Source organism: Pimephales promelas, chromosome 17, assembly GCF_988280905.1.
Source record: "Pimephales promelas chromosome 17, fPimPro1.hap1.1, whole genome shotgun sequence".
Classification (NCBI taxonomy): domain Eukaryota; kingdom Metazoa; phylum Chordata; class Actinopteri; order Cypriniformes; family Leuciscidae; genus Pimephales; species Pimephales promelas.
The window spans coordinates 14337390-14352180 of NC_142785.1; the positions used below are offsets into that span (position 1 = coordinate 14337390).

Below are 14791 nucleotides of genomic sequence, written 5' to 3' on the forward strand. Positions count from 1 at the left end.
CCCCCCCCAGATATTAGTTTTTCCGCATTTTATTTAAAAAGTAGAGACTTAAAAAAACATTTAAAATAGTAATGTTTCAAAACTTTTGAACTGCAGTGTATATTATGATTTTTATTTATTTTTTAAAAAAAACATTTAAAATAGTAATGTTTCAAAACTTTTGAACTGTAGTGTATATTATGATTTTTATTTATTTTTTTTAATCAATTTAATTATTATTATTTTAATTTATTACCCTCCCTGGTTCAATAAGGAAGTGGCAGTGTTTGGGACTCCGGAGCTCCGCTTCAAAGAAATACAATCTAAAGGTAACATGCAAGTGGTGCCTAAATATATTCGATTTCAAATTAGATTTAATAGCTAACTTAATGATCGTTTGAACTGTAAGATGCCATATTAGCAGATCATCCTGCGGGCCAGGCGGAAGAAGCTTGTCTCCGCCCCCTTCGGTCAATGCTTGTCGTTGGTTCCTATCTACCGGTTTAATTCGGGCTGTTAGCATGCTGCTACTAGCTTTCCTGATCGCAGCGACTTCTTAAATTACGCTTCAGTAGCTCACTCGACGGCTAAAGGCCCGGATAAATCACTTCATCGTTGCATACAGGGTGCAAATGTTTTAAGTGCACGAGCGATCTTCGATACATGAATATCGATTGCTGAATAGAATTGCTGTTCGTAGCTAGATTTGCTTATATTTAGCAGCATAATGCTATATCAGTGATCAGGGTGTAATATGCGCTTGAAATCATGATCAGGGCGTCAAGGTGTTTGTTGTAGACACCGGGTTTCGATCCGGAAAGGACCGAAGATTTCTAGACGACTGCTGTCTGAGAAAAGGCTTCGTCTTTGTGTGTTGTGGATCCGACAGAAACGCGCAGCAGCCGGAGATCCAGCAGCACATCGGAGGTAAGGTGACCTCTAGTAGGCCTGTTTAACAGAGCGTAGTGTGGTTATGATCCGGATAACAGCGTCCCTGCTAGGCTCCAGTTTTGATCAAATGTTTACTGAAGCTAAAACTCCGCATGTTTGCGTAGAACAGTCAGATGCTGTAATATGGCGTAAGCACTATAATCGGATATCAGCAATGATGCCTGATCAAAACACGTTCGTCATTTAAGAAATTAATCGAATACAACGGTAATCTTTAACTGAATTGTAGATCAGAATGTAATCTAATCTTTTACTGTACTGTGTGTATAGTTGTTTCTTAAGCTGCTTTTCATATTTCATATCGAGGGGAGACTGAGAAATGTGGGTGTAATGAGTTCATGTTGTTACATTACTGATCTCTGAATTGATGAGCTTTCACCGGAAAAGGCTCATGTCCCGCCAATTTACAAACCTCAAGGCAACTGATGCAAGTTAACGTATTATTTCATATGCTGCATCTCACGTTTTCATAACTCCATCACGTGTTAAGTGGAGGTCGATAGCTACGACGACTGACAAAGTCATATAGTTTACATTTGGTGCAGTGGGTGGTTAAATCCCCCCCTTTTTTGCTTTTAGTATGAATATGTCATGAATAAGCTTAGGTGATCCAAATCAATGACAACATTTTGCATTTAGGAGATATAAGCATCAAAAACTTGGATCACTGATTTTTATGACATCATGAGGATTTCAGCTTCTCATCACATCTTCTGTCCAATCAAATCCCACATAGCAAACTGACATGGAATCAATGTTGAAACAACGTTTCTCATGACATTGAAACAAAGTTGATCTGGCATTGTTTTGCTCATCGAATTAACACGCCATTCTTAAAAACTAACTGAAAATCGACGCAATTGGTTTGCTTTCCTAATGTTGAAACGATGTTGATTTTCCGTTAGTTTTGAAGAATGGCGCGTCTGACGTTGGTTCAACGTTAATTCGATGAGCAAAACAATGCCAGATCAACGTTGTTTCCATGTCTAACATGACATCATGACTTTTGCGTAAACATACACGCCACTTTCGAGTCAAGTGTCGTGTTATCTCTACGCATTTTGAGCTATCGGCGTGTATGTCTACGCCATTAATGTCCGAGTGATTTCGCGTGTCTGTACACGCCGTCAAATGTCCGAGCGAAACGAAGCAAAATGTAGATCTACATCTGGGGAGCGATCTTCTTTTTTTCCTAGGATGGTAAGGGAACAGTCATAAATGCCATTAACCCCAGTGACGGGTAGGTTTAGGGACGGGGTTGAGGTAAGTCATATATTTATATATACAGTAATAACGTTAAGTCAACGGCGTTATAAACACGCTGAAAAGCGATTATGCTTTTCATCATAGCACGCCAAAAATGGAAATACGAATTTGGCGTGTCATACACACACTACTTCATGAGATCAGTCTGCGATGTCATGTTTCCACGTTGATTCAATGTCAGTTGCTATCTGGGATGGTATTGATACAGTGGTGGCTCTCGCACAGTCTTCACTCAGACGCGTGCTTCAGTTATTCTGCTGAAATCACAAAGCTATATGCGCATAAATGTGTCCCTGCTTGATAGACAGCCACCGATAAACATATTCGGTTTGGATGAGAAAAAAAGATTATATATATAATCTTTGCGGATTAGAACCCAGAACCTCTGACACGCTTGGCCATGAAAATACACAATCTACACTTGTGTCGGATCTATGCATTTATTCACGTGAAAATACTCGGCACTAACAATGTTTACGAGTAGTAGATCTCGTTAAAGGGTAACTAAACCCCTGGTTGGAGCCTGACTCCACCCACTGGCAATATTTGGAAAATGCTGAAAAAGTGGGCAGACCCCAGCGGGACGAACCAAGGGCGGGGCTGAGTGGGGGGTGTGCACCTGAGACCCACAGTGACAGCTGCTGTCAGACTCTAACGGAGAGTGACGCAAGTAGCTTTGCAACAGAGCGGTCATTTGAAGTCGAGGACTTTTCTTCCCCACTTTCACCTGAAGTGGAGGAGGGCGAATTGTCTGTGGACACGGTGCCAAATCCATTCGAGCCGCTCAAACTGCGGTCTAAACTCCCGCATCGCGATCGGCATTTGATGAGTTTTGTCGAGTTGGTGTCAATTGCACGCACTCTCTGTAGGCTCATGTTCATATTGATATTTTGCCGCTATGAAAAAATCCAGCAAAATGCGCCAGCTCGTTTGTCGACCAATCCCGATTTCCGATTTTTCCTTGAGTTTGACCTGCCGATTCCGATATCATTTTTTTTAAAACCACTTTACAGCACACAAATATTTATTTTCTATCTTCTATTTAATAGAACATTTGATTTTGCATCGAACATTTTTTGAATAGATAATCACTATAAAGCAGAACTATATATATATATATATATATATATGAAGAGCTCTTTTCCAAAACGCGTTAAACGACATTTTTAAAAAAAATGAGTTTGTCGTGTCATTCTGCTGCGGACAGAACCCTTTCACTGCTCTATCAACGTTTCATGCCGAATCGCTATATTTCCTTGTTTAAAATGTACTGCAAGATACAGTTTCTTTCCAAACCACGATAAGCGCCAGCCCTGTTTTTAGCCTAAACACGATAAATCCTCAAATTCAATGAGCGCTCTACACAATCCAGCACGGCGGCACTCTGAACAGAGGTTTATTATGTTCATTCATTCCTCAAAATGAGTCCTAGTTTTCTAGTCGACTAGTAGTAGATCATTTAAGCCATTTGTATTATCAGTAATCACATATATTGATTTAATTAAATGGGAGAGAAACCATATGAGCGTTTTTAATTGCATATTCCGCATCTCAACGTATGCATAAAGCTTGCCACAAAGAACCGGCAAAAGTAATGATTATGCATGAAACATTTGAATTGTTTATTAATAAACTAGTGTTTTCTGTCAGTGTCAGCAACAAAGATAAAGTTGATGATGCTTACTCGCCATCTTCGCAGTGAACGCGCATAGAGAAACGCATACTTCGAATTAGCCTACATACGCAGAGAGTTGCCAATTTATTTTAGTTTTTAATTGTTTTGTTTAAAAGTAGATATTTAAAGCTTTCTGTAGCTTAGTTCTCAGGCCTGTGTGAGGCAAGCATCGCGGTGTTTCGGTTCATATTATAAGACGTGCTCCGGTTCACCTGCGCGCCTCTGTGTCCTGATTATATTGTCTGATATTTACTTCTAATGTATTAATCCAGTCAATTTGTCGATGAAACATTTATTAAAATGAAGATGCAATTTATATGAAACGAAATTTACAAGCTTTCTACAAAACAAAACTTAATAAGTGGTCAAAATCATGTCTGACGCACTCCAAATATTTTCCGATATTGGGCAGCTTTTGAATTTTGATCCTATCTTACTCCTCTCATGCGGTTCCCTTTTCATAGCCTACTCAACATAGATGAAATAATAAAAATAAGTAATGTAATATTATTAAAAACAAATGTGAAATGTTTATTTTGTTTTTTTGTTAACTTATATTTAAGCGTCATGCTGCTCCGCTTTGCTCACATGTTATGTAGCCTGTGTGTGTGTGTGTGCATGTGCTGGAGGGGTGCCCATCCCTTTTTTGAATATCGTTATCATATATTGATCATTTTTAATAATTCGTTTTTTACATGCATATGTTGAAATTGGTACTATTTGTTTGAGGTTTATTTCGATTTATAGCGTTTTGGAAAAAAATAAAATTAACTTTTAAATTATCATTAACAATATTGTTGTTTGATTTAATAATTATTGTTCAAAATGTTCAGACTGAACCAATAAAACATTTAAACAGGATAATTTGAATATTCACAAAATGTGTGTGTCTAGGTAAAAAATGTAGTTTTCCTGAAAACTATTGAAATGGATTTATAGCGTTTTGGAAAAGAGCTCTTCATATATATATATATATATATATATATATATATATATATATATATATATACACACACACACACATATAGGCATATATATATATATATATATATATATATATATATACTCCTGGTGTGGGAAATTCACACACATCTAAAGTGCAGTGTTATGGAAGAACCATTTCCTTTTCACATCCAATAACCAACAAAAAAAAAATGATATATTTAGCAAACTAAACTTCTGTATGAAAACAGGTAATGGCAATTAAATAATATATAAATAACACAAAAATAAAAGAAATATAGCCTTGCTTGCAGTGTATAGATATTTCTCTCTCACACACACAGGCCTATTGCAATCACTTATTACATCAATGGCAAGTTATATTTCTCAAACAGTTCTTCTCACATCTGACACATGTCCAGCCAGGCTAAACAGGACAAGTGGAAAATGTGCAGGGAAACGATAGGGAAATTAAAACAAGTTTAAATGGATACATTTTCTATAGATATTTTTGATTCTTCATTTTCTTTTCTGACATAGCCTAGCCTACTTCAGCAGCCTACTATTAATAAGAATAAAAATATTATTATTATTATTGAATACTGTTATTAAAAACTATTTTTTTTCTCTGATGTAGATATCTCCCTCTACCTCACGCTTCCTCTTCTGTAAATCCCAACATCCTCCAAGACAGCTGAGCACCGGGGAGTGCTGTACAAGCGGTGACTCAGCATGGTAGAGGAATAACCTTAATTTCAAAGTATTCTGGGAACGGGCCATTGCAGAAAGGAACCTTTACGCTTTGACATCAGTAAGCTGGTTGAAAACCTCATGGGATACGAACATGTCGGAGGCTGGAGAGCGTCGGCCAGTCAATGCAGATTATGCAGTTTCTGTGCTGGAACAGCTGAAGTATTTCTACGAGCAGAAGTTGTTGACTGACATCACTCTGCTGGTGGAGGAGAATGAGTTCCCCTGCCATAAGATGGTGCTGGCCACCTGCAGCTCTTACTTCAGGTGGGTAGAGCTGGGGTTTGTGAATACACAATCATAATTTGTAGGGGTGTAACGGTACATGTATTCGTATTGAACCGTTTCGGTTCGAGGCTTCCGGTTCGGTACGCATACAAACCGAACGATTGCTTGGACCATTTTTCCTGCCGGCAAAATTCGTGCTGACGCGGCCAACACAACGTTGCGCAAAATCAAATGGCAAGCGTAATGAAAGCAGAACGAAACTGCGCTGCTCGTTATGTGCTTCATGGATCGTTTATCAGTTCGGAGTTCGGACCAGCAACATCTGTGCAGCGCGAGCCGATCTCGATCAAGCAACACTGTTACCACACCGCGCTCCGGTAAAGAAAACATTTGAGTTCGCCACTGAGGTAATAACATCGCTGCGAGATCTAGTGAGATGCATTCACATTTCTCCGTTATTAACCGTAGATCTCTATTAGATCAAACAGCGCTGTCATGGAAACCAGGAGAAACATTGTGCCGTGAATGAACTAGTAATACTTTACGTCCACAGACCAGCAACATTCACCATGGATTTAATATAGTAACACTAACTGGAACCAGTTTGGCTGGAATGGTGAAATGCTTTCAAGTACTTCACACATCTTTTTCCAGCACTTCAAAATTCAAATATTATATAAATAAATATATATTTAAATGTTATTTTTAATGTGATGACCAAAACATTATTTGTTTATCCTTCAAAGATGACCCATTTATAAACCTGAAAGTTTCAAGATCTAGGAAAACTCACACTTACTTAAAAATATTTTTTCTTTAAACAAATAGGAAATTTCTCTGGCATTTCTTTCTTTTTGCTGTATCGAAAACGTACCGAACCGTGACTTTAAAACCGAGGTACGTACCGAACCGTGATTTTTGTGTACCGTTACACCCCTAATAATTTGTATATGCTACTCGCCAGATTAACTCATTTCTGTTAAAGGGTCATTTTTTTTATGCCTCTCATGCCAGAATTCATTATTACTGAAGCATTTTTTGATGGACTGTGATAGAACTTTCCATTATTTCTTTGACTTGACTTATGAAAAGATTTTTAATTAAGACCAGGGGCCATATGTTTTAAGCCACTCAAAGTAAAATTTTAGTCTCAAGTCTGTCAAAATTCTAAGAATTCCTAGACATAAGAATAAGTGTGATTCATAAAAGTTCCTAAGTGTTAAGACTAGGTCTCAGCTCCTAAATTATTTCGGAGGAACGAGATGGCAGCACTATTCAACGAAAATATGATGTATTGGGGTTAAATGATGATAAAGTTGATCAAATGATAAAAGTTTGGTCATCAAGGTATTCTTTTTGTAACTGACCTTTAAGAATTTTTTATAGGAATTATATGAAAGGAAAGTAATAATTACATTGTTATCAACTGGTAAAAAGCAGCAGTGCACCAATGATGACTTGAGCTCATCCATCCACAAAGAAGGGTCTAGTGGCTAAAAGTGATGTGGAGTTTTTTTTATTTTTTTTAATGACCCTACAAGTTTGCTTAAACCATCAAAATATGAGTAAAATACTCGTATTTTAAAATATATTTTAAAACAATATATTTTATTGTTGGAAAAATATATTTTATGTCAAGTCACTTTTTACAATACAGATTGTTTCAAAGCAGCTTTACTGTGATAACATGAAAATAATGCAACAAAGGTAGTTTTGGCTGTACAGCAGCTCTAGAAAGAAATAGTGTCATTATCCAGCTTAAGTAAGCCAGTGATGATTAATTTCCATCGTAAAAAATCGTTAGTTATCTATTTAGTTGATGTCATCGTTCAGCTCAGTTCAGTTCTCAGACAATGGTGTCACCGCAGGCAGATCAATAATATTGTTGTTAAAATGGCAAACTACAGCAACAGGTTTAAAAAAAACCCACTGGAGAAAAACAAACATACATTGTCAGTTATTAATATTTGTATTTCATTGTCCTCTCTTGTTCATTTTTTTGACAGCCTGGCTAACAATTGTCTGTACAATTTGACATGTTTCATTGCGTTATCACAAATAAACAATCGACTCCAAGCACATCACAATAAGCATACAAAATCTTTAACAGATTTTTAATACTATTTGAATAAAGGGTAATTCTGTAAGTTTTCCTTTGCCTCACTTTTGGCCACTATTATTGAATGAAAATAAATTTGGCAGTTGATTGAATTTCCAATTGATCACTTTTATGTGACTTTCAGGCTCTCCTGAGTTGTTGGATCCATTTATGGAACTGCTTAAACTGTAATTGCTCAAACTGTAAATGAGACACACCTCAATAGAAAAGGATTCCACAGCATAAATACTAATTTGTGATAATTTTGCACAATGCAAAGCATTTCTAAAAAAAAAAAAAAAAAAAAGTAAATATTAGCTTCATTGTCTTTATTAAATGATTTTGTTATAATTAGATTAAATGATTGGTGTCCTGCTGCAGTTACCTCACCCTTGTAGGCTCACTATTGGCTGATTCAGTGGTTGAGGGTGGGCATTTTGGGTTGACATCACTGTAGTGATGATATCACTGACATCGCTGCTGTTGACATTAGTGTTGTAGTCAAGACCAAGACCAGCGCCCCACAATACATGACACAATAAAATGTGAGACATGATCAAAAGAGATTGATCTGAAAAATCCACATTCCCATAAAAACAGAGATATTTAACACTCAAAGCTGAAATCTTTGGTGACTGATGGTGACTTCCATCATTTAGTACAGAATGTAAAACAATAAAAGGCAGAGAAAAGTGACTTTTTTTTTAACAATACATGAACATATTTACATGGGTGATAGGCAGTGGTAACAAAAATACATAATTAGCAATGACCAATGAGTCATGTTATTGCTTGAATTTGAATCAGTATGTTTTGCATACAATAAAAGCAAGGATGTTAACAAAAAATTGTCAATATACAGGCAAATTAGTGATATTTTCACAGTTATGGTCTTGTGGTCTTGAAAAAAAAAAAAGTCCTCAATGTTCGATACCGAGACAAGGCAGAGACCAAAGAGTTGTCTCAAGACCGGTCTCGAGTACTACAACACTAGTTGACATGCTACTTCAGTCAGCACTTAAGAATCATTCTTAGAATGATTCTTCTCATTTATTAGAAGTTTTATACATACAGGCACAGATCTAGTTTTAGAATTTTTATGTAAGATAAAGTTTTAAAACCTATTTTAATCCCTTTTTTTCATTTTTATATTTCTCGCCATGAAAATAGCTGAGGTAGCTGGCAAGGTGTAAAACTGTAAACAAACAAACAAAAAAAGAAAGCTTTAGAATTTGTGTATGTATAAAAATGTTACAAAAATATGAAATTCTTTGAAATTATGCTTTTACAGAGGCTTGATCATTTGATATGCTGTTATTGGAGAGAAGACATTGATCGATTACTCAAGTGTGTGTGTGAATTACCTCAGGCTCTGTCTGTGCGTCTCTGAACAGTGCTCGCCAGCAGCGTCTCTGTTAAAGTGTAGGGCTCTGCATTGAAACAAATTTCATGATTCGATTCTAATTTAAATGAACAAACTGGTAATTTACATCTTGGTGAATAATGAAAATTGCTAACTACTAGGCTATAGTGCAATCCTTTTTTAGAGAATCTTACAAGATTATTACAGTTTATTACCATGAACAAAGGTAATTTTGATGAGAAAGTTTGATGAGAAATATATATATATATATATATATATATATGCGCAGCCAATGCTTGAAAAGATATCTTTTTTTTTTAAAGTTTATTTTTGTTTTAGCCATGTTGCTTCCACATTTGTTGTAAGGTACGATGCATCACATTTGCATAGAAATACTTATAGAAATTAATAAGTGAAGAGTTCAGATGCAAAAGCCTCTAAATGCCATTTGAAATTTTCTTTTTTAATGATGATTTTTATCAAACTTGTATATTTAAAGGGTTAGTTCACCCAAAAATGAAAATTAAGTCATTAATTACTCACCCCCATGCTGTACCAACCCCGTAATTACCTTCGTTCGTCTTCGGAACACAAATGAAGATATTTTTGATTAAATTTGAGAGCTGTATAACTACCACATTGGCTCCTAAGGGACTGCCTCTTGACGGCCCAAAAAGTCAATGAAGAAAATGTTTAAATATCCCAAGTGACTACCGTGGCTCAACTATATGTTTATCAAGCGACGCGAATACTTTTTGTGCGAAAAAACAAACAAAAATAACGAGTTTATTCGACTATTTCTTTTCTTCCTTGTAGGCCAGAACGAGACTTCCTTATAGATTTCCACGACGCATGCGCGAGAATTGCGATCTGAAGTAGTGTAAGCTGGTGTGAGCAGATCGCAAATCTCGCGCATGCGTCGTGGAAATCTAAGGAAGTCTCGTTCTGGCCTACAAGGAAGAAAAGAAATAGTCGAATAAACTCGTTATTTTTGTTTGTTTTTTCGCACAAAAAGTATTCGCGTCGCTTGATAAACATATAGTTGAGCCACGGTAGTCACTTGGGATATTTAAACATTTTCTTCATTGACTTTCTGGGCCGTCAAGAGGCAGTCCCTTAGGAGCCAATGTGGTAGTTATACAGGTCTCAAATTTAATCAAAAATATCTTCATTTGTGTTCCGAAGACGAACGAAGGTCTTACGGGGTTGGTACAGCATGGGGGTGAGTAATTAATGACTTAATTTTCATTTTTGGGTGAACTAACCCTTTAAGTTCAGTAATTTCACTTAAATAACAATTAATAGGTAATTATCATTGTCATTAAAGTGAAATCACTAAACTTAAATATACAAGCTTGATAAAAATTATCATTCTAGAAGAAAATTTCAAATGGCACTTAGAGGCTTTTGCATCTGAACTCTTCAAGTATTACTTATTAAAAAAATGTAAAAAAAAAAATTAAACATTTACAATGGAGCCTCATCAAAATCGCACAGAAGCAATGAATGAAACTAACTCTGAAGTGGGATGTGTTCTCAGAATAAGTTGCTATGGCTGATTAATAATCCTGAATGTTGCCTTAATCTTTGGAATTGAGAGTTGTTTACCATTTATCATAGGCAGAGTGTTTAAGGCAGCTTTTTAGTTACTATAAAGAGAACACTTTCTAGGGGATACTTTCTAGTCCATTCAGAATTTTAATAAAACTTGTTTTTCATGCTTGACCAGCTGCCACATACACTGCAACTTTCAGGAGTGGCATGGCATCCGCAATAGTTATTTATTATCCATAATGGCTGCCACGCCAAATCATGCTTACAGTAATGCTTGCTTTTCTGTTATAAGTTTGAGAACGTACTCGATTTAAGGCGTGATTATGCTCCTAATAAATGATTATTTATTGTGTTGTTAACCTTCAAATTTAACACATCAGCAGGGCTCAACACTAAGGTTTTTCTACTGGCCTGGTCAAACCAGTGGTTAAAATATTTACTTGCCCTGCCAATATTTTCAATGGCCCTTTAATCGAATTCTAATCGATAAGTCGAGTTTTTTTTCGAAACATATGAAATATAGTTATTTGTTTTTACCTGTGTTGTTTTTTGTTTGTGTTCCTCTAGGGCCATGTTTATGAGCGGGCTCAGTGAGAGCAAACAGACCCATGTTCATCTTCGAAACGTTGACCCCATCACACTGCAGACCATCATAACATATGCTTACACCGGCAACTTGGTCATCAATGACACCACTGTGGAACCTCTCTACGAGACGGCCTGTTTTCTTCAGGTTAGAAAGACATGCACACAACACAGTCTCCCACAGGTTAACTCGTTAAATACATCCGTTTTCATATAAGTTTTCCATTTGCTTCAATCACAAAACCTTTGGGTCACATATTACCGTCACAACATGCCATTGTTGCAGACTTTGAGCAGCATTGTGTACCAAATGTTTTTGAGAATTGGCCAAAAGGAGCTTTTCAATAAACGTTTCTTACTAAAACCAACTACTTACAGAATCTCATTATCTACAATACACTTCCAATATGTGTACTTATTTCTTTCTCTCTTTCATTGATTTCCTCTCAGGTGGAAGATGTTTTACTGCAGTGTCGAGAATATTTGGTCAAGAAAATCACTGCTGAAAACTGCGTCCGCATGCTGAGCATCGGGGACATGTTCAGTTGCACAGAGTTGAAACAAAGTGCTAAGCGCATGGTGGAGCACAAATTTTCTGTCGTCTACAGACAGGAAGCTTTCCTGCAGCTCTCGCACGAGCTCTTGCTGGACCTCCTGAGCAGCGATAATCTCAACGTGGAGAAAGAGGAAACGGTACGCGAGGCGGCCATGCTGTGGCTGGAATACAACATGGAAGCTCGTTCTCAGTATCTATCCTCTGTCCTCAGCCAGATTCGAATTGATGCGCTTTCCGAGGTGACCCAACGTGCCTGGTTCCAAGGTCTTCCATCGAATGACAAATCAGTGGTAGTGCAAGGCCTGTACAAGTCGATGCCAAAGTTTTTCAAGCCCAGACTGGGCATGACCAAGGAAGAAATGCTGATTTTTGTAGAGGCCGAACCGCCGGCTGAAAGCCACCCTGTCGTGATAGGTCCACGTCACACAGTGGTCTGTTATAGTCCTCAAGCGGAGAAAGTCTATAAACTGTGTAGCCTGCCGGGAGACTTGCAGAAGGTTGGGACGTTGGTCACCCCAGACAATGACGTCTACATTGCCGGTGGACAGATACCACTGAAGAGTGCGCTAGCTACCCACGGCAGCAAAAGCGGAAAGCTGCAGGCTGCGTATTGTTCAGTGGACACCTTCTACTGGCTGGATGCCCAGCAGAATGCATGGGTGGCTAAAACGCCCATGCTTTACGCTCGCACTAAACCGTCACTGGTGTACTGTCAGGGTTTCATCTACGCCATTGGCGGCGATAACGTGGGCGGCGAGTTGAATAAACGCACAGTGGAGCGATACGATTGCGAGCAGGATGAATGGAGCGTGACCAGCCCGCTTCCCTGCGCATGGAGTTGGACCACAGCGGTGACGGCCCGCGACTGCATTTACGTCATGACGCACGACCTCATGTACTGCTACTTCCCTCACGCCGACACTTGGGTGGAGATGGCCATGCGGCAGACTAGTCGTTGCTTTGCTTCCGCTGCTGCGTTAGGAGATCTCCTCTTCTACATCGGTGGTCTACATGTGGTGGGCAACTCGGGTTTGCGTTTGCCGACGAGCACTATCGATGGCTCCTCTGTTACGGTAGAGATATACGATCTCAACAAAAATGAATGGCGTCTAGCTGCCAACATCCCAGCCAAGCGGTACTCTGACCCCTGTGTGCGTGCCGTGGTGCTACTGAATACGCTATGCATCTTCATACGCGAGACGCACTTAAACGAACGGGCTAAGTATGCCCTGTATCAGTACGACCTGGAGCTCGATTGCTGGTCCTTGCGGCAGCCCGTGTCGGAGCGTGTGCTCTGGGACCTCGGCAAAGATTTCCGCTGTGCCGTGGGTAAATTGTACCCGTCCTGCCTTGACGAATCGCCCTGGAAGCCACCCACTTACCTCTTCTCACCTGATGGAGCTGAGGAGTTTGAGGTGGATGAGGACATGGTGTCACTGCCTCATGTATAGTTAATGGCATCATCTTTGAAACTTGTCCTGTAATATATCCACTGTTCTGAAAGGCGATTGAGCCGATGGACGGGATTCCCTTAATGCCTAATGTGCTCATGGAGATCAAATATTTAATTGAAACCTGAAACAATTTTGTTTTTTGACCCACCTCAGGCATGTGTAGTTTTGATTTTCTCATAGCAAGTTTGAGAACATTGAGAATATTTCATGTCACCATTATAAGTTTGGTGTTCTCTTTTGGCATACTGTTTAATTTGATGGTGTAAATGGATCATGATGCAATTAAACCTCCTTTGAAAATGACAACTGTACACCCGACTTATTACATTTATCACTGTTCTTTTGTCTGGTTCATTTTCCAGAAATACATTTCTCACCTTTCTCCCAAATTTCAGCAGGGTAAGGTCAAGGGTATGGTGAGATATTTTGTACTGAATGATGTTTTGGTTTGGTGACTGACTTGGCATTGATGTTGTTGTCATCTGTATTATCATAGTTCACATGTTATATACGCACATACATACATACATAAGCATGCATTCATAGTGTTTCCCATTAATTACCTACACTGTTGTGGCCCACCATAGTCTTTTCAGTGCCGCCGGAGCTAATGAATCAAAAGGTTACCATCGTTGATTTTCGCCATCTGTCAAACTAAAATCAAAAGCTCAACTGCAATTCTCATCAAACTAAAAGCACAAGGGTTCAATTCTATTTCAAGTGTAGTACAGTACAAAAGTAATGTATTTTCCCTTCTGTAGCGTAAAGTAAAATAATATGTGAAATTTTTATTTATTTTACAGTGCATTTGTCTTGCAATGTGCAATGTATTACTATTATAGTCAGAGGGATAATAATACTATAAAATTACTATTAATCATTTGGCTTCTTAAAACACTAGTGGCGAACCATAGACGGTAAAAAAAGATGGACGACACCCCTTCACTCTTTTACATTGTTGAGAACCAACCATAGACAGTAAAAGCCTTGCTCTGTTCTGTGATGCGCGTTTGTGACTCTCCTGTTCAAACTCATTCATCAAAATGAACAATTCTTTTCACGAGTCATTTCGTTCATTCAACAAAAGAAATGACCGAAATGACTTGGGAAAAAAGATTCGTTCTTGCAAGGCGAGCATTTGTGTTTATAAAACTTTTATTTATTTTTCAGTGACCGATCGTTTCGCTAGATAAGACCCTTATTCATTGTCTGGTGCCCTTTAAAGCTGCACTGAAACTATCATTTGGACCTTGAAAAAATCCTGTAATGTTTTATCAAAAACCTTAATTTCTTTCGACTGAAGAAAGGCAGACATGGATATCTTGGATGACATGGGGGTGAGTAAATTATCAGCAAAAGTTTTTTTTTTTAAAGTGAACAAACCCTTTAA

General features: G+C 38.1%; 1 protein-coding gene across 1 annotated transcript; it reads left to right on the forward strand.

Annotated features, from left to right (window-relative positions):
- Positions 1-460: 460 nt before the first annotated feature.
- On the forward strand, positions 461-13740 carry kbtbd2 (kelch repeat and BTB (POZ) domain containing 2). The gene is made up of 4 exons (XM_039685434.2): positions 461-906; positions 5451-5830; positions 11374-11539; positions 11842-13740. The coding sequence occupies exons 2-4, from the start codon at positions 5658-5660 to the stop codon at positions 13396-13398; spliced, it is 1896 nt and encodes a 631-aa protein (XP_039541368.2). The 5' UTR covers positions 461-906; positions 5451-5657; the 3' UTR covers positions 13399-13740.
- The last annotated feature ends 1051 nt before the right edge of the window (positions 13741-14791 follow it).